The 24516-nt window shown below is 41.1% G+C and overlaps 1 protein-coding gene across 2 annotated transcripts in view; it reads right to left on the bottom strand.

The window, feature by feature from the left end:
• Positions 1-24516, bottom strand: part of DENND2B (DENN domain containing 2B) — a 179214-nt gene that overhangs the window by 64857 nt on the left and 89841 nt on the right. Inside the window, exons 4-5 of one of the 2 annotated variants that reach the window (XM_054200675.1) lie at positions 8140-9351; positions 4096-4232 (exon numbers count right to left, since the gene is read on the bottom strand). In XM_054200675.1, coding sequence (XP_054056650.1) covers positions 4096-4232; positions 8140-9351 — 1349 coding nt within the window. The remainder of the gene's footprint in view (positions 1-4095; positions 4233-8139; positions 9352-24516) is intronic. The other variant, XM_054200677.1, reaches the window with a different exon arrangement.

The following is a 24516-nucleotide window of genomic DNA, read 5'->3' as shown; positions in this document are numbered from 1 at the left end:
TACTAGATTTTCTCAAGTTAAACTTAATATTTTGCCCTTAACTTTGCCTTCACTTTACTTGTTCACCTTTTTTTGGTGATGATAACAAGTGCTTTCTTCTAGATGTCAGGTGAAAAATCCCTCAGAGACACCAGAGGTTAAATAACAATATTCAAATATCTCAACTGCATTTAGGGGAACAGACTGGAAAACTGAAACCGTATGGTACATATGACAGGAAATACTGTTGTCCACAAACACAGCAGAAGCAACCGACTCAGACATCTCTTAATACTATGATAGTTTCTTGAATGTGCACAAAGCCAAGCATGGTTTCCTCAACTGGATTCATAAAGCCACATCAATTTTGGTCTGATTAAAGACTCATTCAAAACCACAAGAAGCAAAACAATGTTAAGTTTACTATGACTGCCACATTCCTGTGAGTGCTAGTACAGAAGATGAATGAAGTCCACATGGTTCCTTGCACATGGACTACAGCTCTGATTAATATTAGGAATGTACACCCCTTTATACAACTGCTTCTTGATTAATGCAGAATGGATCATTATGTTCCAATCCAATATCTGTCTTGAACTTTACACGCAGATATTTCATCTACTATACAGTACAAAAATATTACAAAATTAAACAGTGTCTGGTTCATAACATCACTGGATTTCAAAGCACAATCATTTTCGGTTTTAATGTACCTTAAAACTTTTTTCTTTTTTTTTTTAAAGTCAGTTCTCAAAATAACATAAACTAGCCATAGAAGTTCATCACTGTCCTGGTCATTAAAGAAGGGAACAGTGTAAGGGCACCAGGAGAAAGGCAAAGGCTTAGTGTGCATATGCATCAAATGAGGAGGTCATGTAGTAACCTCAAACGAATGACTAGTCCTAGCACTTACATGCTTAGAAGCTGTATTTTGATCATTGTACTAGTCTGACTGAGAACACTTAGTATCCCACACAGTATCTTGTGATATCTAACATTAAATATGCTTATAAGAAGTAAGCCTCTGATAGATAATTCACTACTTCTCCATAGCTCTCCTCTGCTTTCCAGTGAGGGAGAAACATCCTGCTGAGGGGCACCAGGCTGGGGGATGCAGTGACAGACAGGAGAGCTGGGTTGCCGTCCGAGGGACCTCAGCAAGCTGAAGGAACATCTCAACAGGAACGTTGGGAAGTTTAGGAAAGACAAATACGGTCCCACCCGTGGGTCAGAATAACCCTGCAGCATGCTGAGGCCAACTGGTTAGGGAGCCACTCTGCAAACAAAAGGCTGAGGGTCCCAATGGGCAGCAAACTGAATGTAAAGCAACAGTGTGTGCCTGTGGCAAGGAAGGCCAACCCCACCTTGCCTGCATTAGCAAGAGTGTGGCCTGCATTAGCCTGCATTAGCAGGCTGCATTAGCAAGAGTCATGGGAAGTGGTAATGGCCCTCTCCTTGGCCCGTGCAAGGCTGCTTCTGGGGTGTTCGCAGTACCAGAGAGACTGGAGATAGTCTAGAGCAAGGCTGCTAAGATGGTTGGGGCCGGAGCATATGATGTAAGCGAGAAAAGGCTGAGAGAACCAGGACTGTTTAGCCTACAGGAGTCTGTGGGGAACTTAACTGCTGCCTTCCACCACCTAGAAGCGGGGTACTGAAAAGGCAGAGGCAGACGCAGTGAAAAGATGAAAGACAACGGTCAGAAATAGCAACAAGGAGAATTCTGACTGGATAGGAAGAAAAATTCCTTCACAGTGATACCAAGAAAAAATTCTTCACAGTGGAGGTTAAGCTATGGAGCAGGCTGCACAAAGAGGCAGTGGAACCCCCCTCCTAAGATATTTTGAAAACTCAACCAGACATAGCCCTGAGCAACCTGATCTGACTTTGAAACTAGCCCTGCTTTGAGCAGAGGTTGGACCAGCTGACTCCAGAGTCCCTTCCAACCTGAATTATTTTTTTTATGATTCTGTTTCACAGTAGAGTGCTTGGAGCATTGCTCAGGATTCACAGCCTTTTTTTCTTGTGTTTTAACACTTACTTGCATTAAAAGTTTTAATTCTACAGGGAATAGGGTGGGAGGGGACTTTATTAAATGTATTACTACTGTGACAATGTTTTAATTACCTACAAGCTTTCAAGGGAGGCAGGAGATTCAACCAGCTGTAGATGAAAAACCCACTACCACCTTTAGGACAACTGTTTGCAAAGAAAACCCAAAGCAGCAGGGACAGAGTTCTTTATATCTTTGAAGCAGATGTAAATCTATAAAATAAACTCACCCTTATGGACACCTGGTTTGCAGGAGTACAAAAGTGCTACTTAAGAGACTGGGGTCTAGCACTACTGGTATAAATTATGCAGATGTGTTATACAAAACTATGATAGTTTCTTAAAAGCCAGAGATCAAACTACTTTGGCTTGTCTTTAATCACGCTTGACAGTTTATAAGAATTATAGTGATTTGGTATTCCCCCCGCACTGCCTGCACTGAATGAGGTGCTTTGGAAAGAAGTTGTTAAAAAGCAGTACAAAACAATGAAGTTCTCTGTTTGTCCACAAATCTGAAGTTTTGCATTCTCTTCCCACTACCCTGCCAAAATGCCCAAATTATAATCTGCAGGGAGCTGGTTTGTACTTCCCATGAGTTGGAAGAGCCCAATTTGATTTTGTTTTACTGAACCTGAGATTTCTTCTCATTTGAAGAAAGCTTCTTACCAGTCCTGTACATCTGATTTTAATATTTAACAAACCAAAGCAAGGAAAAGAAGCATTACTACCTGACATCTGGCAGCACATTGACAGGTCCCGAGCAAAGATGAGCACTGTAATTAATGCACAATACATTTTCAAGTGCAAATTGCACGGGGGTCTGACTGTTCACGGAGAAGGCTAATGATCATATAAGGACATTCTCCACAGAAAAAGCTTTTTAGTATCTACATAAGCTCTCATTTTTATCAGCAGACACTGAACAGCATCATTTTTGTGTGTTCTGAAAGCTTTTTTTTTTTTTTTTAATGCTATAGAGGGAGAGTACAGTTGAAAACAGAAAGACTAAATTCCTGTTTTCTCTGAGGCTGACAAGCCAGAGACAGAATTTGGGTATAAGGAGAAAGAACCCCAAGCTCCAAGTTGTGGCCACTGTTCCTTGCTGTATTAACTGATATGACCAAGAAGAGTTTTGTTCTGTCGTCTTTGTTTGCCCTTCAAACATTTGTAAGCAGTATTAGAGTGCCTCTGGTCCTCCTTTTCAGCAGACTAAACAAGCCCAGCTTGTCAGTGTCTCTTCAGAGGAAGTCTGCTCTAGGGCCTGAATATCTTGGTAGCCCTCCAGTTTTCAGTAGATAAAGATTCATTGTCCAAAGTAAAATGAAGTACCATTTGTGTCTGTTGTAATAATACAACACTGAAAGAGTTAAAAACAATGCAGATATTCATCACTTGTGTGGAAAATCTGTGCTCTGAAGGGCTGCCCAATTTTCGGTAATTATAACAACTTTTTTGATGTTAAAAGAATGTATGCATAGGCCATACATTTCCTTCTAAGACCAAAAGAAACATGTTTTTCTTGTGAAGCTTAATCAAAACAGTGTTTTGGTTGCGCATTCCTGATGCCTCTATAGCTAAAGGAAATTAATTTTTCTTTAACCAGCAACTGGGACTTAGCCGAGACCAGGAATGGTGCTACAAACAACTGCTTTGGGACAGTCCTGAAAAGCTCATGCTGACCACACAAGGACCTGTGAGGTTAATCTTGCTATTGGATAGTTCTGTAAACACTATCTCAAGTTCAGTTCTTTACATTTTCACACCACTCAAGGCTTCAAGCCAAGGCCTTGATAAAAAGAATGATTTGGTTCTTGAAAAGCATAGCGAAAAGCTGATCAAACAGTCTGATTCCAATGCCACCCAATGAAGCTCAAAGGAATCAAGACCTCCTGCATGCAGACTGAGTTATGTTTGCAGTGATGCATCAAACCCATTTACCCTCCATTTAATCTCTATTTACTGACAGCACTGAATGTTCTTGCACAGGGCACGTGTTCAACAATACACGGTCGACCCACAACTGCTCTACATCCCACTGTGTGCCCATGTGCCGCAACAGGTTCTTACCTACAATGTCTTCATAGGCATTTTCTTCTAAAGTGCTCTTGGATCCAAATTTATGCTGGCTCTCAGTCCCATTTTCAGTTGGGGAGGGAGGGTACAGGGATTGCAGACTTGACGCATCCTCAAACTCAAAGGATTTTCTAAAGTTTAAAACAAGAAGTAATTACTAACTAGAATGCAAAATGTCTCAAACATTTAGCTGAGCATTTGTTTTCTAAGAAATATGTATAAAAAGAACAAAAAAAAAATAATCACATATCATGCTTTAAGGACTAACTTTTAGAGGACCTCAAGTCCTGTGCTCACAGCAGTATTTAGTATAGCAATCTGTCACACTTTTATGAGGCTGGAAGTATTATTATTTCAATTATGTGGACAGGGAGAAAATACCAATAAAGAATGTGAGTCAAAAGTTACAGAGTAAGTTAGCAGCACAGCCCTCAGGTTAGAAATTGCTTTGCTCTTGACAGGGCCCCCAAAAACATGTGGTCCTGTCTTCTCAAGAAAGACATTTCTCTGGAAAGCATTCCTCCAACTGGTTGCTCTGAGAGACATAGCCCTTCATTTGAAAACATTCACATGTCTGGACCCTTCAGATACATTCCCACATAAAGGTCAGCGTACAAATGCCAAAGGCAGACCCACGTGAAAGTCAGCCATTGCCCTTGTATACTCTCTGTCAAGCACCGTCAGCAAAGGACAAAGCATTGAGGAAATTAAGGCTCTCTGGGGTGGATGAGCAACCTGGGCTGATGGCTGGGGGCCTGAAGGTTCAGGCTCTCTGGCAGGAAGGTGAGGGGCAACTGGGTCACGTGAACCCATACAACTTGTCTCCCACCCAGGTACTTGAAGGAGGGGTAATTCACTGCCTCTCCCATGCCTGCCCCAGTGCTGCTGAGCAGCTCTAGGGGAAGAGGAGCCCAACACCTCCCCATTCTCCACTTTGCCCAGCACTTGTTCTCTGAGACAATACCTACACTGAAGTGGGAGGTGCATGGTTTGCATTGCCAGCTGTACAGGGGCTAGCATTCATTTGATTGATTTAGTGCTGAGGATGAAATGGGCTCGGGTCAGAGTGTAAATCCCGGGGTGCTATAATGCTTACAGAGGCTGTGCTGATGCCCATACTTCACTCATTGATACCCAAAATCACCCTGCCATCAACCCCTTTCCTCTTCTCTCCAGCTGCAGTGAAACATATGTTCACAGCATATCCGTATGGCGGTGGCAGAGTCTCGTGAGATATAGTTCAGCCTATTAATTGGCTCAAGAGTATCCCTACAGGCAATACAGTGACTATTGTACAAATACTGCATTTGACAAGAGTATTTCCTATTTGTCTGCTGGTCTGGGGCAGGCTTAGGAGCCTCCTCTCTCTCCTTTCCCTAATCTTAGGAATATCCACGTCCATGTACGTACATCAGGATCGTGGCAGAAACAAGCCGTGCATTTCAGATCCAGACATCCGCTCCTCCACACCTGCTCGCAGTGATAAAAGATGCTTAGGCACTGAAGACATACTTGTGTATGAAATGAGACTTTCGAAACTTACTTTTCGAAACTCTTGCAGGTTTCAAGGGAACACCATGATGCAGTGACACCGCATAGGACCACGGGAATGGTTTTGTGGACCAGCACTCAGCTGTGGTCCATGTGTCCCAAGCCTATCCCGTGACACTCCTCTCCTGCGCTGTGTCTGTGCCAGAGGATCTTCAACTGCTAGGGAACATTCACCCACATCAATCCGAAAGGTAAAAGCTACCATGGGCACCAGGTCCTCTGAATACAGACTGGATCTATACTAGCAGGCAAATGAGAGACTTCCTCCATTTTACTATAATGATGAATTAGCCACCGCAAAGAAAACAGTGTGTTCAACCAAAATATTAGAGGAATAAATATCCACAGTCCATTCTCATTACAGTCCAAGTGAGTGCAAACCACATGTATGTTCAATCTGAAACACACAGCTACGCGCTATAGACATAATGCATTATGTCTGTTCTCAAAAAGAGAACAGTTTACAGGCTTAGATTTCAGTAACTAATATTAACAAAATACTGTCATTCTTAGATGACTTGTATGGTCTCAAGCTCTTTGTAAATGCTGGAATTCTCCTTACCGTAACTAAAGGAAGGACAGTAGCAAAGACAACAAAGTTAAGATTTTATAAAGCACTTCCAGCCAGCCTTGAAGTCAGCTGGCAAACCTGTGATCTTGGGAGGTTGATTTAAACTTACTTAGATGATCGTTAATCAGAGGTAAGTCCAGAGAAATTGCTAAATTACACTAGGGTAAAGATGTTACAAACAAATGGAAACCTACCCTTTACAATGTCAAACTGATTTGCAAGAATCATCAGGTACACGTCATAACTCTGTAGATCCTACAACTTATACTCCACTAATCACAACTTAAATTGATAAATATTGCTTTTTTTTTGGCTCATACCTGCTAGCCCCACCCAGGACTGAGCTCCATTGCTGAACCATGCTGTTGTCTGACTCTGCTGTGACGGGAGACTGAACCCACGGAATAGCAGGTGCAAGCATGAATTGTACCTCTTCTGAAAGAAGTTTCAAAACCACCTCACAAACTCATTGTAACAGAATACTGTGGTTCTTAGGTGACTTGTACGCTCTCAAACTCAGCGTGTGTACCTGGAGACTGACTTGGATCACTTAGCCATAGGTGACACAGTGATTCTCTGCAAGAATTACCTCCAGTTATTCATTCGTCTCTGCCACCCACCACACACACCATTTTACCACTTGCTCCTTAGTTTTCCAATAAAGGCCATCATTTATAGCAGAACATTTAAACATTATCGGTTGCCTTCTGTACATTGGAAATGCTATGCTGAATGAAATGAGGTCAGCTTTATTTCACAAACTCTTGTTAAAAACTAAATTTACTTCCTCTAACTGAGATTATTGCCATAACTCAAAGATAAGCACTGCTAATCAGAGCTTGGCTTTCCACATTTCCTCCTCCCTCCTCCACCTTTCTCAGAGAAATAACGCACATCAGCAGAGCTGTTTGATCCGTTTCAGAAGCAGGTGTCTCTTGAAAGTAAAAAACAGAATCGGAAGGCTCCTACTTCTCTTTTTCCTGCCCCAGCATACTTCAGGTCAGGTTGTGCTGACATGAACTTTGAATTAATTGAGCCAATATCAAGCACCAGATACTGAATTGATGGTGTGCACTTGAGATGCCGTTTAGCAATTATTTGCAAAGCTCATCATTAACTATCAAAGAGTGTGTATGTGTATTGTACACATGCACAGATAGGTGAACTTGTTAAAAATGCCATACTTTGAATGCTTAGCAACAACTATGCCTACAATTTTCTAAGCGGTGAGCAAAATGAGTTTTACCATGTCCAAAACTCAGGAGGAATCAGGTAATTAAAACAAGTCAAGCTCCACAGACTGCTGTGGAAACGTAGCTGTATACTCCGCTCATCATTAGCTCAGGAAGGATATAAAGCCTTTCTGTGCTAAAACACAGTTTTCTCAGTATTAATCCTCTACAGCTATCGATAGTAACTTAGGACAACATTTCTAAGCACTGAATTAAATAAAATCACCAACATTGCATAAAACTGACATAACCACTGCAGTAACAAGCTTTGGAAACACAAACCCTCTGCAGGTATGTTTTGCAGTGAAGAGGCACACAGAACTATCATAGATCAGCTACGGTCCCGCCACAAGACGATAGTGAAATTATGCTCCATTAAAAATCTCAAGGGCTTATGTGCCAAAATGAGCGAGAGAATCTTTAGCACGCATGACCTAGAGCCTCTTCCATGGATTGAGGAATGCAGGTTGGACAACTCCAAAACTGTCGCCATGTAAAGGTACTGTACCAATGCATCCCATCAGTGCAGTTCAGCAGAAGAAATACTTGTCTTGCACAGAATTCCTAGCATTTCTCAGGTGAGAAGCATTGCATTAGAGGAAGAATTTAAAATATTGTTACTAAACAAACCCAGCACATTTATTTATTTGAAGACTGAGCACAAGACATTTCCTTGAATTTTACCTATTTTGGGATTTTCTGTGAAAGCGTGACTCTTTCTTCTGCCTTCTGGTAACGGGGGGTGCAGGGGTGGACGGGAGGGGAGGAGGAGCAGCAGGTGTAGGAGATGGAGGTAGGCCATTGCTTGGTTTACTTTTGTGGTTTTTGTCTGCTTCATATTCAAAGGTGCGTTTGGGCTTGGGGACGGGATTCACCGCGGTGTTAGACGGGCTTTCAAGGAGCAGTTTAGGGACAGCCGAGTTTGCAGTAACCCCCTGTTTTGTCTTACTGCTTTTCTCAGCCTCAGTAGGTGTTTCTGGTTCACTCCCCAAACTAACACTCCCTCCTTTGCTATCACTTAGGGTTTCACTCAGTCCCTCCACAGTACTCACAGACTTTTTTCTCCCTTTGTCAACACTGTAACAGCTACTTGGTAACTGGGGGAGGCCTCTGCCGGGCTGCTCTTTCAGTGCCTGCTCGATCTTCTGTATTCTGTTGAGCACGGCAGAGGACTCTTTCCTCACATGGCCCTTGAGGAAAGCGGCAGAAGGAGGCTCGTTCCTGCCTGATCTCTTTTCAAACTGATGGCAGGAATCCCTGTCCTGCAGTTCCTCCTCCTCCGTTTCTGGGTAAGAGCATTCGGAAAATGTTCGGCTCATTCTTCTGAGCCCTTTGAAATCGAATGTCTTCTCACTGCAGGGAGAGGTCAGCACGCTGGGGCAGCTCTCACTGCCCGACCTCTCCCCAGCATCCCTCTTGTCCACACACACACTCATCCTGGGGGACGGCTCCCGGCGGCACTCCCATTCTGTGATCTTCTGCCTGATGTCCAGTGCCTGGGAGCGGACGCTCGCACGGCTGAGGGAGAGGTTCCTCAAATTGGTGGCAGTGCCCAAGGACAGAGTGCTCCGGGCGAGCGGATGGCTCCCTATCGTGTCCCCATCTTCAGCCTCCTTTGGAGTCTCCTTTTGGTCCTCAGCCTTAAATACAGACAGCCTTTTATCCAAAGCACCCACACTGATGGCTTTGAGAGGGTGGCTCGGGGAGTCGGTGTCCGATGGGCTCGTGGAGGTGCTTCGCAGTGTAGACGTGCGGCTGCTCCAGTCCTTGAGGCGCAGTCTGGAGCTGGAGACTTTGGTGAGTCGAGTAGAGCGGCAAGAGTCCTCACTGTCGCTGAGGGGGTAGGCTGGGCTTCTTCGCGGGGACAAAAGAGGTGGTGGAGAGACTGACTGACACCTAGAAGCAGAAAGAAATAAAAAATCAAGTCCTTGGGGAAACTAGAGTTATTTGCCAAATTTCTTCTGGCTGCAGGTAAAGTAGAGGATGTTTGCGCACTGCAAAACCACCCCAATGCATCACTAAGATACCAAATACCATTCAGCCACAGAGTTGGGTATGGAGGGGTGGCAGGAATTAACTGATGTCAGTGATGAGCTGATGAGAGCAGAGCATTCAGCAAGTCCAAAGCCAGTTTTGTCACCTTTGTTTGACCCCCAGCTTTTCCAAGTTTCCTGGGAAAAGTTTAAAGACAGCTGAGATTCTCATAGCAAACCATTGCCTTGAATGCATCTACCATCTCCAGCAGAATAGCTCCCTGACCTCCCAGATTAAGGAGTCCCTCTGCAGGAAAAGGGGACCGTCAGGGATAAGATTCCCACTGCAACAAAAATGGTAAAGACTGACCAACAAGGAGGATAGTTTACTCACTGTTTGCAGTGAGCAAACCAATTAAAAAACATGTCAGTTTTTAATTCATAACATCGGAAGCAAAGTACCTCCGTGCTCAGACGCTGCAGTATTTTAGCCACAGCACTTCAAATCCCTGATGTATACAATAAACTAAATAAAACAGCAAAAGGAAGAGCCGTTTTGTCTTTGGTCTGATGTTGTGGCCAACAGATTAAATTCTCCTTAGTAATTTCTTATAGAAAGAATATCACAGTCTGAAAAAACATATTAATTTAATTTGTCCATAGTATCTGGTGAAGAATATAAACTATACACAAAGGTCTCAGTGTTACCCTGGGAAAAAAAACCTCAGAACAAATTTTTGCCATGGTTTGCAAAATCAGCCATTGTTACTGGGGTTTTGTACAGTGTTGCAAAGTCTTTTAAGAAGAAAAAGACAAAAGGAAATTAAACAACACGTTATTCAGCTGGCTCATCACCAATGAGACAGCAATAAGAAAATTAAGCCAAAACCTTGCCAAAAAAGGGCAGTTTATTGCTCTGCCACAATACATAGATACAAGACATTGCAGGAATAATCATGACTCCTTTAATATTTTGTCTTAGCAACCTTTCCTTTCCAAACAGGAAAGAAAAGGAAAGACCCAAAAGTAATGCCCTGCATATGCAGTTACGTTTCTGTTCTATGAAGATTGTGGACAAAGTTGGGTTTTTTATAAATTGTCCTGTACACACAAAATCAAAATGAAAGAACTATTTGACCAAAGAAATCATGGGAGCAAAAGTCTCTGCTATAGCAAAGGGAGAAGATTCAGAAGATCCCTGCTGCTATATGGTTTTCTCCCCAACAGCCAGCTGATACCTACAGGCACAGATGCCAAGTTCTGTGAATTAATCTGAAAGTCCAGAGCACTGGGGCAATTTCTGAAAAATTTACTTTGACACAGGAGACATTTTCTTCTTCAAACACATCCCCAAACCAAATTACTAGATTTCATCCCATTTTCTTACAGCGGATACTTTGCAAGCAAAGCTCAGAAGTATCACAAAAGGGGAAAGTTATGGTCAGAAAAGGACAATAATAAAATTATCACAAAAGAGAAGTTATGTAATTTTTAGAGTACTATGATAATCAAGGCTTTTGTCACAGAAGTTGCACTGCTTGGTTACTTCTGCTTCTCCATCGTTTTGAAAAACAAATGTGCCCGCAGGGAAAGAGAGATCTCATGCCAAAGATAATGGCAAATACTTCACCAACAACTGCTTAAAGCTTCCTAGTTTCAGGACAGAAAGGACGCGTGTCAGAATACATCCTTCTCATCCTGGAAGTTAAATTTCCTGCTATTCTCTACAGCTTCAGACAAGTGTCTTAAGAGATCTCAGAAGATCAAAAGCAGGTGACAGGTGATGAGTGGTTTTGGCTGCTTGTTGCAGCACAGAGTTTCTAGTGAATTACTTAGAATTACCTTGCCTATATACCACTACAGTACCAGAAGATGCAACCTAAATCAGCCTCCACAGACCTGGTGGGGTGCCTTGATTCTTCATTATTCCTGTCTGCCCTGTCTCCATCGTTCATTTTAATACCACGAAGTCATAAATTTTATATTATTCTTAACACTTCTTTAGCTTCGACTTGAGATCATGTTCTCCTAATTCCTGTATGTCGTGCAGGCCTGCTCCAGAGCTGCACTGACATTTCTCTCAACGAAACAAGTATCACCTGGTGGAAGTGTATTTTACATATAAAGACTACAGCCTCCACTGTGGCCTTTGAAACTGCATGTTGGCTAAATCCACTGTCAAGAGTCAGCTAGGGGATATGGACGGACCCTGCAAAGAAGCCGTGTGCCTGCAATGCTTTAGCATGTTAAAACTTAATTATTAGATTATAAACAACAATCTGTATTGACAATAGCAAGAATAAAATACAAAATGACTGGGGTAAAGTCAGTAATGGGACAGCAGAGGTGAAGGACATGCTGACAATCCTCTCTCTGCCTTTGACTCGCTATTTAGAAATTACCATAGGCATAGTTCCTCATCTCCTTGGACTCCAAGAAACATCTTTTCCATTGTTTTCGCTGTCAAGAAAAGGTTTATTGACTCATCAGGAGAGGAGGAAAAGGGGAAAAGCATGATTTGCATAACCTGCAGAAGTTGCACAACCTTTCTTCTTAGAGATATGAGCCGTTCTTTTAAATCCCAGGTCCCCGGTAAGGTAATTGCACTTAAGGCTCAATCTTGAAACCCCTGAATTCAGTTACAAAACTTCCACCCACATCCATTGTGCAAGATTGGGGCTGCAGAGCAACAGGCCCTCTGGAGGCGTATGCTGTTAAGTACCCGGGAAACCACAGTTAAGAAAAAGATTCTGGTTTACATTGCATTATTCTGTAAATCTAAGTAAACCAGATAGAAGCTATAGGACTAAGTCAACAAGAAAGAAAAACAATGCTTTGTCTGTATGGCTTCAGGCATGTGTTCTCTAAAGAACAGCGGCGAGTAACTGGAAAAAATAAGAAGTCCAAAAGCTGATCAGTGGATAATAAAATGGTCTTTCCCCAAGAAACCTACTTCCATTACATGATTATTCTCTCAAAGGCACAATAGTTCCACAGACTTTAAAACTAGTATTATTGGACAGAGACGAATAATTAAATAACTTGCAATCTTCCATACAAAGATTGTAAAGCAAAATGTTTTTATTGAAGTTTTCTACAGACACAATGATACATTACAGCACCTTACAAAGCATGTCACTACACACACCTGCAAAATATTATGTATAAGCATAAATAAAGATTATGGAAGCCAGTTTAGATTTCTTAACAAGTTCACTTGGACAGTAACTTCTTTCTGGGAAATGACATTTCTTTGAGAGTATCAGCATTTCATGAAACACATTGGAATAAATTGCTCTGATTGCCTATCTGATAAGGATTTTCTTCCAACACGCCTTAGGTGCGCAGCTCTCAAACCAACTGGCAAGTCAGCAGTGAATTGCAGTCTCAAAGGCAAATTGCCTGCCAAGCAGCCCACAATGTCTTGTAAAGAGGTCACAGACACTGAAACTACCTTCCTAGTGGGACTCATTGCTGCACAGCGACAGGAACAGACAGAAACTGAGGGGTGTTTTCCAGCCCTCTAGACCATGCTTAGCTTTGCTGCTGTGAGTTGTTCCCTGAGAAATCAGAATTACCCACAGTAGGAGAAAGTTGGTAATATCAGTCACAGTCTGTAGGATTCTGAACTCTAGATAAAATTGATCTTTAAATTCTGATTCAGTCTCTTCTCTCCAGTTTGTCTTTCTCAGTCAAACATAGAAAAAAATTTTAATTTACAAAAACTGTAATTCTCCAGGCCCACATTCAAATAAATATAAGATTTCCATGGACCAATGTATGTATTCATATTGTTTTCTCTAATAAAGGCTAGTATCAACAGGCATCTCCTTCCACCAGTTCTAATGAACCCCTGTGGATAACGGCAGAGCTGTAGCTCACCTGCATCAAGAAGAGAACAGAAGCACTTGTCGCATTGCTTTGAGCTAATTTGTACCCTACTCATCACAAAGCAAAAGATGACAAATCTTAATTCCCCCCTTCTATGTGAGGCCTCTAGCCAGGCTGACTTGTCCTAAAAATCTATGGTGATTGAGAAGGGCTGGTTCTTGTTGCCATAAATGCCTGAGCCCTCATCCTGTATCTGACCCAAAAGTCAGAAGTCTCTGATTTTGCACAAGATACCAATCTTCTCCTACCTACAAAACGTGGGTGCTAATATTTGGCTGTGTGTAGAAGAGGGAGAATTTAATTCCTGGAGATGACTCTGAAAGCAGGCAATACAAAATCAGTACCAAAAGCAGTGATCCTGGCCTTTTGATTCAATTGAGCAGAAGGCACAGCTCCTTCCTGTCACCATTGCCAAACATCAACTCCAGAAAGAAGTGCGCACAGACAAATCCCACAACTTCATGAGATAGCTTTCAACAACAGGAGGCAGCCAGAATGGTGGCCAAAGAGCTGGCTTTGTAAGTCCTTTGGAAATCACAGTACGATGGATAATAAGAATGTGTATTTATTGAGGATTTTACATCCACGATCCACAGACTTTTTATAAACACTAATAACAATATTAAGTTTCATTTCAGACCAGGGATTAAAGGTGACTGGAGGGTGGTTAAGTGAGTTGCCTTGAAAGAGTTACAGGACTCCCCAACTCCCACTGCCCTGCTCTGACCTCTGAGTTCAGGAGCTGAGACTCCACAGCACTGGTTTAGCTCTCCTGGAGCGACAGGAGTGACTCCACAGATCATCCTGTGCTGAGGAAAGATAAGTTGGCAGAAGCTGCTCAGCAATCTTTCAGTTTTGCAAATCCCGTCTGCCCGGCTTAAACCAACACTTACAGAATAATAAGACAGTTTTTGGCTCCCTGATCCAGGGAATTTCCCACTTCAACATGCTTATGCTCGGGAGCCCATTTACTGAAAAAAGAGCAAGAAACATGTTGATAAAAAGGTAGTGGGTCTTTCCAGGCTCCTGTTGATGAGATCCCGTCATTTCGCAGTAACACTGATGTTTGGTGAGGTCACACAAAGTCACACAGAGCTGGTTTTATTCCTCGGGACTTCACCCCCCCACCCGCCCCTTTTGCTAGGAAAATACTGCTTCCTTCACATTTTATTTAGGTTTTCTGCTTATCCCTGATTTTTCTCAGGACATCGTGCAATTTCATCAGGACAACCTAACCTGTTTCAGAGTAATGATAATAACATCAGAATCAGTTGTGACCGTAAGCATGCTGAGTATTGAGCAGATTTGGCCTGCCACAGAAGGCTAGAGGCTTCTTGTTGCTCTAGCCAATACTTAAAGAGATTGGAAAAAAATGCAACAGAAATTTCTCCTTGCAAGAGCAGCAAAACTAATTTTCAATACGGACACTAAAGCTGCTCTGATTTCAGGTAATTGAGGATGTAACTACAAAATTCTCCAGAAATTTGCAAGAGAGAATGCTAGGAAATGCTCAGCTACCAATTTTCAATTTGTTTCATAAGAAACTACAAATTAATAACATTTTACGATTAATGTTGATAAATTTAATATTTCTTTAAATAAACAACCTCTCTTGAGCAAAAGATTGCACAAAAATTATCTTTTTAAGCACTAATTCAGATATCCATTGCTAACACTCGATTGAAAATAATGGTAAAGCCCACACCTTCCTGGCATCTTGTTAGTCTTTTTGGCTACTAAGCAAACAAAATGGATGCGTTCAGGCCTTAAGATGAAAAAATGAAATTATCTTTATAACTGAATGTTGAAAAACCCCTAAATTCTGGGGATTTTATTGTATGCCTAGATGAGCTTATCTATGTCCAGATCTTCAACCAGTATAAGCCTCCAAATAGTTGAAAGGCAAGTGAAATAATAAACTCTGAGAACAAGATATAACTTATTGGATTCTTAGATTTTCAAAAGGGTATTTTCTCCTATGCAAGTGTAACTTCTTACCACATTAAAAAGCTGTACTTGCATTTTTGTATTCACACTAAAAATGGATCATATTATGGGTTCAGACCTGACCTACCCATAATTCAGGATGCAGAAACAAAAATGATGATGCACATTTTTTGAACTGAGCAAGAGGCGGGACGATGTCTACCCGAAAGCAGAGCCTTGTACGGTCAGACTGTAACAGAGTGGTTCAGCAGCACAGAAAGGTCCCTTGAGTAAGGAGCAGCTCCTACTTCGTGCCAGCCACCGTGATTGCGAATACTGGAATCCATCCTTCCCAGAGCAAGGCAAAGCAAGAGGGAAGTACGCCCTGCTCACCTGTTAACTGGAACCAAGCGTACCATGCACATTTTGATGCACCGCTACTAAGAATGAATGTAATGGCTTGCTATGGTATTTCCATTGAACTTCCACTTGATTTGACATAGTAGGGAGAGGAGAGAAAATGTGTAGAAACCAAGAGAAGCTCAAACTAGATCCAGTGTTTCTGTGTCATTACTTCTGCGACCTGGACAAAACAAGCACTTTTGAAAAGGTTCAGTGCCAACAGCTCCTTGTAACTAGTACATTTTCACACCACCATACATTTCATCACTGCTGCCAGGAAATCACCCAGCAAACAAACAGAAAAGCATTCTTCTGCCTCCGTCAGACACACACTAGCGAAAGCTCCTGATACAAATCAATACTTCTGCACAAACAAAAACTGAACACACTACTGCAGTACAGCAATCTTCCAGTCATGCCTCTTCAGTGTCAAAAAGCAGAGTAATTTGAAAAAGGACAAAAAACCTTAATGACTTCGATTGAAGCAATGTTGAGGGACACTTTCCAGAAAATTCCTTCTTCCTCTATACAAGAACTAGAGTAATTTCCTCTACGCTTTCCTCCAAAGAGCTAGAAGTCATCCACTTTTAGCTATCAAACACTACCAGTTAATGGTTTGGTTGCCTTTTGAGATGAGCTATGAAACAAACCACAGAGAAGCAAAGATTCAGCATCATTTGCTTGTGACGCTGTGCCATTTCCTTTCATTTCCTCACTCCTAGCTGTGTCCTCAGAGGTGAGGACAGACAGGCAGTAACCGACTGCTGCAAAGCCCTCAGCAGGGCATTACTGTAGGGCAGCAACAGCAAATGTTCAGGGGACAAATGCAGGTAGTCAGACTGGTCTAACTGGGTTACTAGGTGGTTAGCAGGAGGGTCAAACATACAACCATCACCAAAATACATGGTATGAAATGGTTTTGTTTCTTAGCTGCGATGGCCCAAGAGGATCCCATGCATTGATGATATCTTGAGTTTTGACATTTTCTTTCCAAATATAAATGAGACAACTGCCTTGTACACTACATTAAAGAAGATTAATTGCACCTTTCATTGTATTAATTGTACCAGGAGTAGAAAAGGTCTTTAAAATCGATGTTATTGTTACTCCTTGTAACTAGGGATTATGGGAACATTAAGAGCAGACAAAAGGGACCTCCTGCACTACTGAATTTAAACCCAATTTTGTTTGGCAGTAAACCTTTCTATTACAATATATTCTTCACTCTGGCAGAGCATATAGTATTGTAATTTTCTACATAACTCAAGTAAATAACTACAGATAATATTTAATTATTTAATTATCTTAAATCTAAATAAGAGCTTATGGTGAGTAAAGGAGGTGAACTTTTCACACTCAGTGCTGGACACGCAGTAGTAAGGTGGTTTCTGAGCTGATTCAACTCAGTAATGAAGCAAGTAGCACAACTTGTCGTATCTTGTCTATTGCTTGGAAAGTGATGTAAGTGGCAACAGAACAACTCCTCTTGCACCAGACCCTTTATGATTTCTGAGCTCTCACCAGGAGTGTGGCTCAAAATCCCTGAAAATCTGCATTCCAGATAACCTTCTCTCTTTATTGTTGACTTTGGGATTGTGAAGAAAACAAGGCATAAAATACTTTCCAAAATGAATAGTGAATTTGCGTTATAAGACTGATTGAAATAGGCTCACTCCCATGTACACGTGCTAGTGATGGAAAAGTCCCAGCATTTAGAAAGAATGAGGCAATAAAATCAAAGTGGATTAATATAATGAAATGTTTAAAGATAGAACAAAAATAGAAACACCAATTATTTTGATGTTTGTACTTCTAATTTTTTTTTCCCCCCAAGGAATTTTGATACTTTCCATTTAAATAAAAACTGAGACCGTATCAGAACTAGTTACAAAACAATAGGCCACTAGGACTGTGAAACAAAAAAAAAAGATCAAGCTCTGTGTGCCGTTTTTAAAAGCTCTAGTTTCCGTGTTCCCAAGAAGTACTGAGTTAATGTTAACAACCGTGCGATGCATCCACAAGACTGCTGTGATGAATTCCTGCGTACAAAACCCCTCCAGACCTCTGGGTCTTTGCAGTTGGTTCATGAAGAGTAGTACACAGAAACTCAACTGAATGCAGTTGAACTGTGTTTTTACAGCTCAGAAGCAAAACGACTGATTTACACCAGTGAAATTCAGGAGCCATTCTGCCAAAGTTAGTTATGTGAAGTGGAAACTATGCCCTACAGCTGCACCAAAAAAGGGCAAATAAATTAAAGCCAATGAGTCAGGTCCTAAATACTTGAATGAGACTGGATCTGTAAAGCAAAGACAGCACGAAAATCTGACCATGACAAATGACTGTAAAATAAGATGCGATCAACCAACCTACTCTAGGTACATGCATTGGCCAGAAATTTCTAAGGGTGAAGAAGGTAACAGGAAATTGTGAAATTATCTAGACTGAGAGGGCTAGATTCCCTGCCACTCTAGATTTGTGGCATTCTTCTGCTCTGTTACACGGCAAGTGCAGGATGGTTTTTAAACAATGCCATATTTAAGTCTTTTTCACCCCCTCTATTCACAGAAGACTGACTAGCCAACACTGTACCTTCCACCACAGTGACCAGGAGCTGAATGCACACAATAAAAAATAAAAAATAAAAAAAATCAAAAGCAAGAACAGAAATATCAAAGAGCGCTATTCTCTTTTCCACCGAAGTACAGTGCACCGGTTTCATAGGACCATCTCTCCTTTTCTCCTCAAAAAAATAATATGATTTAAAGTTCAAAATGGAAGCCTCTCTCACAATTACTCTTTTCCCATTACGTGTTCTGAATAATAATTTATGCAGTAGATATCTTGACTGTTACTTATTTTTATTATGTTCTGGAAGCGGTTCATCATGTTTAAGTCTCACCTGCTTTTTGAAGATCTTGGGAGTTTTGTTGGAGAGAGAGTGGCAACACAGCAAACGATAGCATTTTCTTAAGTCAGGCAGAACACACAAGCTCTTATTTGTCTAGTTAAGAACTGCCAGTCCTCGAAACTTGTTCTTTAGCAGCGTGTCTAAACATGACTGTTCAAAATCCCAGCACACATTGAAGCTCTCAGCTTTGCTTTTTCAAAGCACAGGTGATTTTTCAACATGCTTGTTTATCTGCCTTGGAATCTCAAAGCAAGATTAGTTCCATCTCTGTGGAACTAATTCTGCCAGAGCTTTGCAAGTCTTCTACACTTACATGCACACAATTTGGGAATGGTTAAAACTGATTTTTATAAATTGTGATGCTTAGATTTTAACATGTCTGAGGCCATTCTGGGTTTGGCGATCTCCAAGTCTGGAATTCTGGTTTGGAAAATCTTGTGTACAGTAGGCTTCTCCCTTTTCTGCTCTGACAAGGCCGAAAACCTTACGAGGTCACTGTATACTTTACTGAAATACTCTATACCCAAAGGGAAAAGAACTGAACTGGAAGCCAAAAAGTCATGAGTCCTGGCTGCATACTAATCCAGAATACAGCCAAGCCTGCCTTCCCTGCTTCACATATAAATCAACTTCTAGGTCACACAAAACCTCACCAAATAGACCTAAGAATAAATATCTAATAAGGACAGAAAAAGAATGGGAATTCAGGACTCCATCCCATCTTTAACAACCATCATCTATCTCATCCACTCAGAGGAGCTGCTTTCAGAATAAATACAAAATCTATTCTTTGCCTTTCCTACCAGTATCCACATTTTCCTTCCAGACCAACCAGCTTAGCTCTGGTCCCCAATGCGCTACCAAAGTCCAGTGAGATCCTTCTGTAGAGATTTGCTTTTTCCAGTTTTCTGGTTTTGTAAAGTAGCTTATTTAATAGTGAGAAAACATCCTAAAAGAGCAGGTTATAAAACTGAAAGCCATTTTCTATCTGTCTGCTATGAAACAGGAATTCTTAATTTTTTGTCATTGTCTTAACTACTAATATCACAGTCCAGCAAGTTTCAGGCCTGAGACATCTGGAGAAAACACAGTATGTCACAACAGGATAACATCAAAGTGATTCAAAAGATCTGAAAATGTCTGTGCTGCTTCTGGGGTAACTGCATTGCATAAGAAATAAAATTAAATAAACATCAAAATAGAAGTAAAATAAAATAAAATAAAATATACATTAAAATGGAAATAAAATAAGAAATCCCAGCAGAATAGAATCTCCTGCATTACCTCTGTGAATCCAGAACAACCTCAATATCAGCCCTGTCTGAATACAACCGATCAAACCCATATGTGTCCGATTGCCATGCACTTGAAGCACACGTATTGTGTAGGCAATTCACAAGTAATATGGGCTATCTGAGGCAGGGGAAAAGGAGGAGTAATTCTGATTTTAAACTTTGTCTAAAGAGGGCTGAGGCCTCTGAGGGGTCTCATCTCTGACCAGTAGCTGGGTGCTATCCTGTTGTCAAGACAACTGCAGCAACTCATCTCTGTAAGCAAAAAGCTGAAATAATGGCATACAATCAGCACGCTCCAGGTGACATGATGCTAAGAAAGCTTATTTGTCCTCTGAAGGGCATTTTTTGTACATGTTTCTGTAATATGGATGAAGCAGTCTAAGAGCTCTTTTTTATTACTGTATTACTCTTACAATGATAAGATCGGACAAATATGTCCTTGTTCATCTTTAGCTTAATTTTATAAGTTTTACTTTCTCTCATTTGTCCCTTAGAAGAGTGGACTTCCACCTGCCTAGATTTCCGAAGATCTCTGTGCCTAAAACTTGGGCTATTTTTCCAACATAATAAAGGGTATTTCATCCCTCTGTGAACTTCCCAGCCACTTCGTGATGTGATTGCACCCCGGCAGTTGTCTGTCTGTCACCCATATGTCGGCATTCATTGCAACCATTGAAGATGGCCAAAGCAGTTTTCCTAAAAAAAGTTACACTTTTTTAAGAACAAGTCCAACATTCATAACTTTGTAGAGGGGACCACAAGTAATAGCTCTTACAACACATGACTTTTATGTGAACAACTGCAAGAACAGAATTAGATGCAGGATTTTTTTTCTGAAAAAGCAGAAAAGATAAGAACCTGTTGATAAGTGAAATGTGACTCGTGGAGGTGCCGAAGCAAGTGAGAGGGAAGGAAACATATGGGCACTTGCTGCTTTCTCAAATACCAGAAATATACGCTCAAGTGATATGTAATACTTTGTATGTTCAGATGGAACAGCTAGGACAGACTTACAGCACAGTTTTGGTGTCAGGACAGATTGAGGGCACAAACAGCATTTCAGAAGGTGCCACTGCCTGCCATAACTTATACTGAGCTGTAAGTTGTGAGCTGACATCACTCATATCACCATATACAACCCATCCAAACCCATACAACAGACCACAGCTGCACCGCCTGACATTCACAGACACATTCTATGTTTTACGGACGCTATGGTGAGAGGAGCAAAGGAACATAACTACAGGTGAAATAACATAAAATACACATTAAAAGTTTCCCCTGTACACATTCATTGAGTATCCAACGTGCCCCATCGTTGGAGGCTGCATCCTGCCTCTGAAGGATGAAGGATTTGAAGGTTTACAGCCCTGGCCTCTCTTATCATCATAATTTTCTGTAGGGGCTCTGACCTTATGGAACCCAAAATAAATTCCAGCTATGACAGACAAACACAACCCTTGGTACACATTACAGTGTGCATAGATTTGTACAGATTAAGAAGAAATTGAATATTTTGCTTGAATTTAAGAGGGAATTTTCTTCCAGTTTCACTGATGGCCCTTTTTCATTCACTTTTTTTAAATATCTATGCATTAGGGTCTGATTTTCTTCTGGCTTATGTCAGCACAAATCAAGAGTTACTAAAGAGAAGTTGCTAAAGATGCAAACTGATGCAAAATTTGTTGTTACAGGAACATTTAAGGCACTGACCTGGCACAAATGCACACTTACGAAAAACAAAGTTTCAGTCTAAATAACATTTGCACTGCAAATTAAATTAGGTTACTATATCTGACAGGTTACTGTATGCTCCATTCTATTTTATTTAGCTAAACAAGACAGGAAAATAAGGAAATGTTTTGGGCATACCCACAACTCAGTGTCATATGAAAGACCCTGCCAGCCAAGACCTGTTGGGGGTTTTTTAGCTGAACACAGCTTTGAAAAAATCTTTGATCTGTTTATTCTCTAAGCTATGGGCAGACATACATAAGCTGAAAAAGGAGAAAAAAAAGAAGAAAAGAAAAAAGACAAGCTATGACTTGCAATGCTTGTTGCTATCGTACTTATTTACGTAAGAGTCCAGACAAGGCCAAATTTAAGTCGACCAAAGGCTACATCTGGCCCTAATTCAGTTTCACTGAATATTAACAGAAGAGCGATCAGTGAGTGCTCAAGCACCGCACACCCCAATATTCAAAAACATGATCTAAAGGAAACTTTCCAAAAGATTCAGACATTGGCTTCTCTCTGCTTTTTACTGACCATAACTGTCAACAGGAGCAGAGCTAAGTCAGGGAAAGACACTCCCCATCACTTTCTTCGCTGTGATCAAGGGTAACATAAACGTGTACATTACTCACCCAGCTGAAATGAGCCTCCTAGACCATATTTCATCACCACACCTACAAGAGCTGTGGGATCTCAACCCTAAATTTGGAATCAGGATAATATCTGGGGGATTTATATATCCTTTATAAACATTTCATTCTCACAAGACCTTGGCTTCTTATAAAACTGTAGATTTACTTTTACACTCTTCTGTTGGCCTATTAGGTTTTATAAGGAGCTGGCCAATACGTTTTTACTCTTCATATGTTATGAGAGAATTTGCATGTATTATAACCCTGAGGATGAAAATGTTTTGCTACCACAGATATGCAACAGGAATGCTGCACAGTAATAAGGAACTGCAAGTTTTACTTAATTTAGGGCAACTAAATCTTAACTTGCAGCAACTAAAAGCAAGTAGACACTTCTTCTATGACCCATCCTTTCCTTTCAGGACAGAGCCAAAAATAAATCTGATGTCCTTACAGGAAGACACATAGATAGCATCAGGCAAAGCATCAAGAAAATGAAAATGTTATGGAGCAAATGAGGCAATACCAACATCTGTGTATAAAGCAACAAGAAAAAGCAACTAGCGACATTTATAAGCTCATCAGCTGTGAAAATATTTGCTCTCTAAAGACTACAAAAGCTAATAACAAACTCCTTGCAGTAACCCATGGGCTCTCAACTAATGAATATTTGAAGCAACAAATTGAAGTCCAGATTCTGACCCTAAGTTACATCCCTCAGAGCCCCACAGAGTTTGGCCCGCAATACTGATTTTTTCTTGAACAGCACAAACCCATAAGACTTCTGCTATTTATTCAGTGGAAAAAAAACTCAAGCTGTCTCATACCCCAGACAGTAAGTTTCTTAGAAAACATATTAAAAAAAACAAACCTGAAACCAGGCATCAAAACCAACACAACACACAAAAGTGTGCCAGCAACACTGCATTTAAGGCCAGGTTTCCATCTCAGCAGTTGGTCAGCATTTAGAAAAACACGGTCCCTGTAAGCCATATTCAGCCCATGTATAATTAACTATGGCCTCTAACTATGGACTAACACTTTCTGTACAATAAAACCAAATTTAGCTTAGTATGTCCAAAGCATGCACCCCAAGTATGCCAGAAAAGAAGAATGTTATTTCTCATACACACTGTCATCCAGGGGCATATCTGGGGGGAAAAGACAGCAGTGGCAGAACGCATGGGTATGAATACTGTTGTATAACCTAAAAATCACCTTTAAGAATTAAAGAGGAAAAAATGGAATTTCATCAGACTAGACAAGAAATATGCATTTAGCCAGGCAGAGAAATAAGGTTCTGTCTGAAAGCAAGAGCAGCAGGAGGAGGAGGGGAAGAGGGGGCTTTAAAAACAAGTTTTAGTCCCACAAAGTCCCTAGTCCTATACCAGAGCTGCAAACTCTGGAAATTAAAGCTATTGCTATCTCTATCTTTACTAAGCAGAAGGCTGGTATCAAATTCCTGCCTATGAGTAGAAAGTCCACCTACTGTAAAACTGGTCAAAGGAAAGGACATTAAAGAGTTCAGTGCTATGGCACTTTATGCTCTCCACTTCTGCTTTATTTAGTTTCCTCCTCTCATGCCTCTGAAAAGCACACAACTATCCATCACTGTGATCTCTTCAGCCTACCCATCCCAGAATTACTCAAGAAGCTCTTCCCACCTGGAAAGATGCAGAATGGAGACAGAGGAATTCTGCTCTCAGTCCCTCGTGCCCTGCCGTAGCCTCTGTGCTTCCTGATTGCTGCCTGCTTCACTTGTCAAGCAACACAGTCTGAGTGCATTTTGTCAAACCTCTGTCCCTTTGTATGCTTAATGGGAGGAAACTGGCATTAATGTTTAACAAAACTAACAGTAGTAAAGCCTTTCTCTGCAACCAGACATGCTGACTTTGAAGGGACAGGTGTGTGAGAAATCTGGCAAACCGTAAGTTTCCTCCTGGCTGCCCATGACTTAGCAAAAATATTGGTTTCTTTGGGTATTTATTTTAAAGTTGCAGGGAACAACAGTTTACAATTAATTCCTGAACCTTTGAACAGAGGCAATCCAGCTGACTGTTGCTAACAAACTCAAAGAAGCTGTATCAGGTACCAAACCACATGAACACAGACACAGTGAACACGCCTGCCAGACTCAACACCTATCTTCAAGTCCACATGGGTGAAAGCACTGTTTGAGAGGAAAGGGAGAGGTTAAAAATCCACACTAAAATGCTTTCAGGTCTCTGCCAACAGTTTCAAACGGACACAGGCTATCTGCCATCTCCCCTATTTGCCTATGTTGACATAAAATGGTT

Source organism: Rissa tridactyla, chromosome 4, assembly GCF_028500815.1.
Source record: "Rissa tridactyla isolate bRisTri1 chromosome 4, bRisTri1.patW.cur.20221130, whole genome shotgun sequence".
Taxonomy (NCBI): Eukaryota; Metazoa; Chordata; class Aves; order Charadriiformes; family Laridae; genus Rissa; species Rissa tridactyla.
This window is presented reverse-complemented; position numbering and strand designations above follow the sequence as displayed.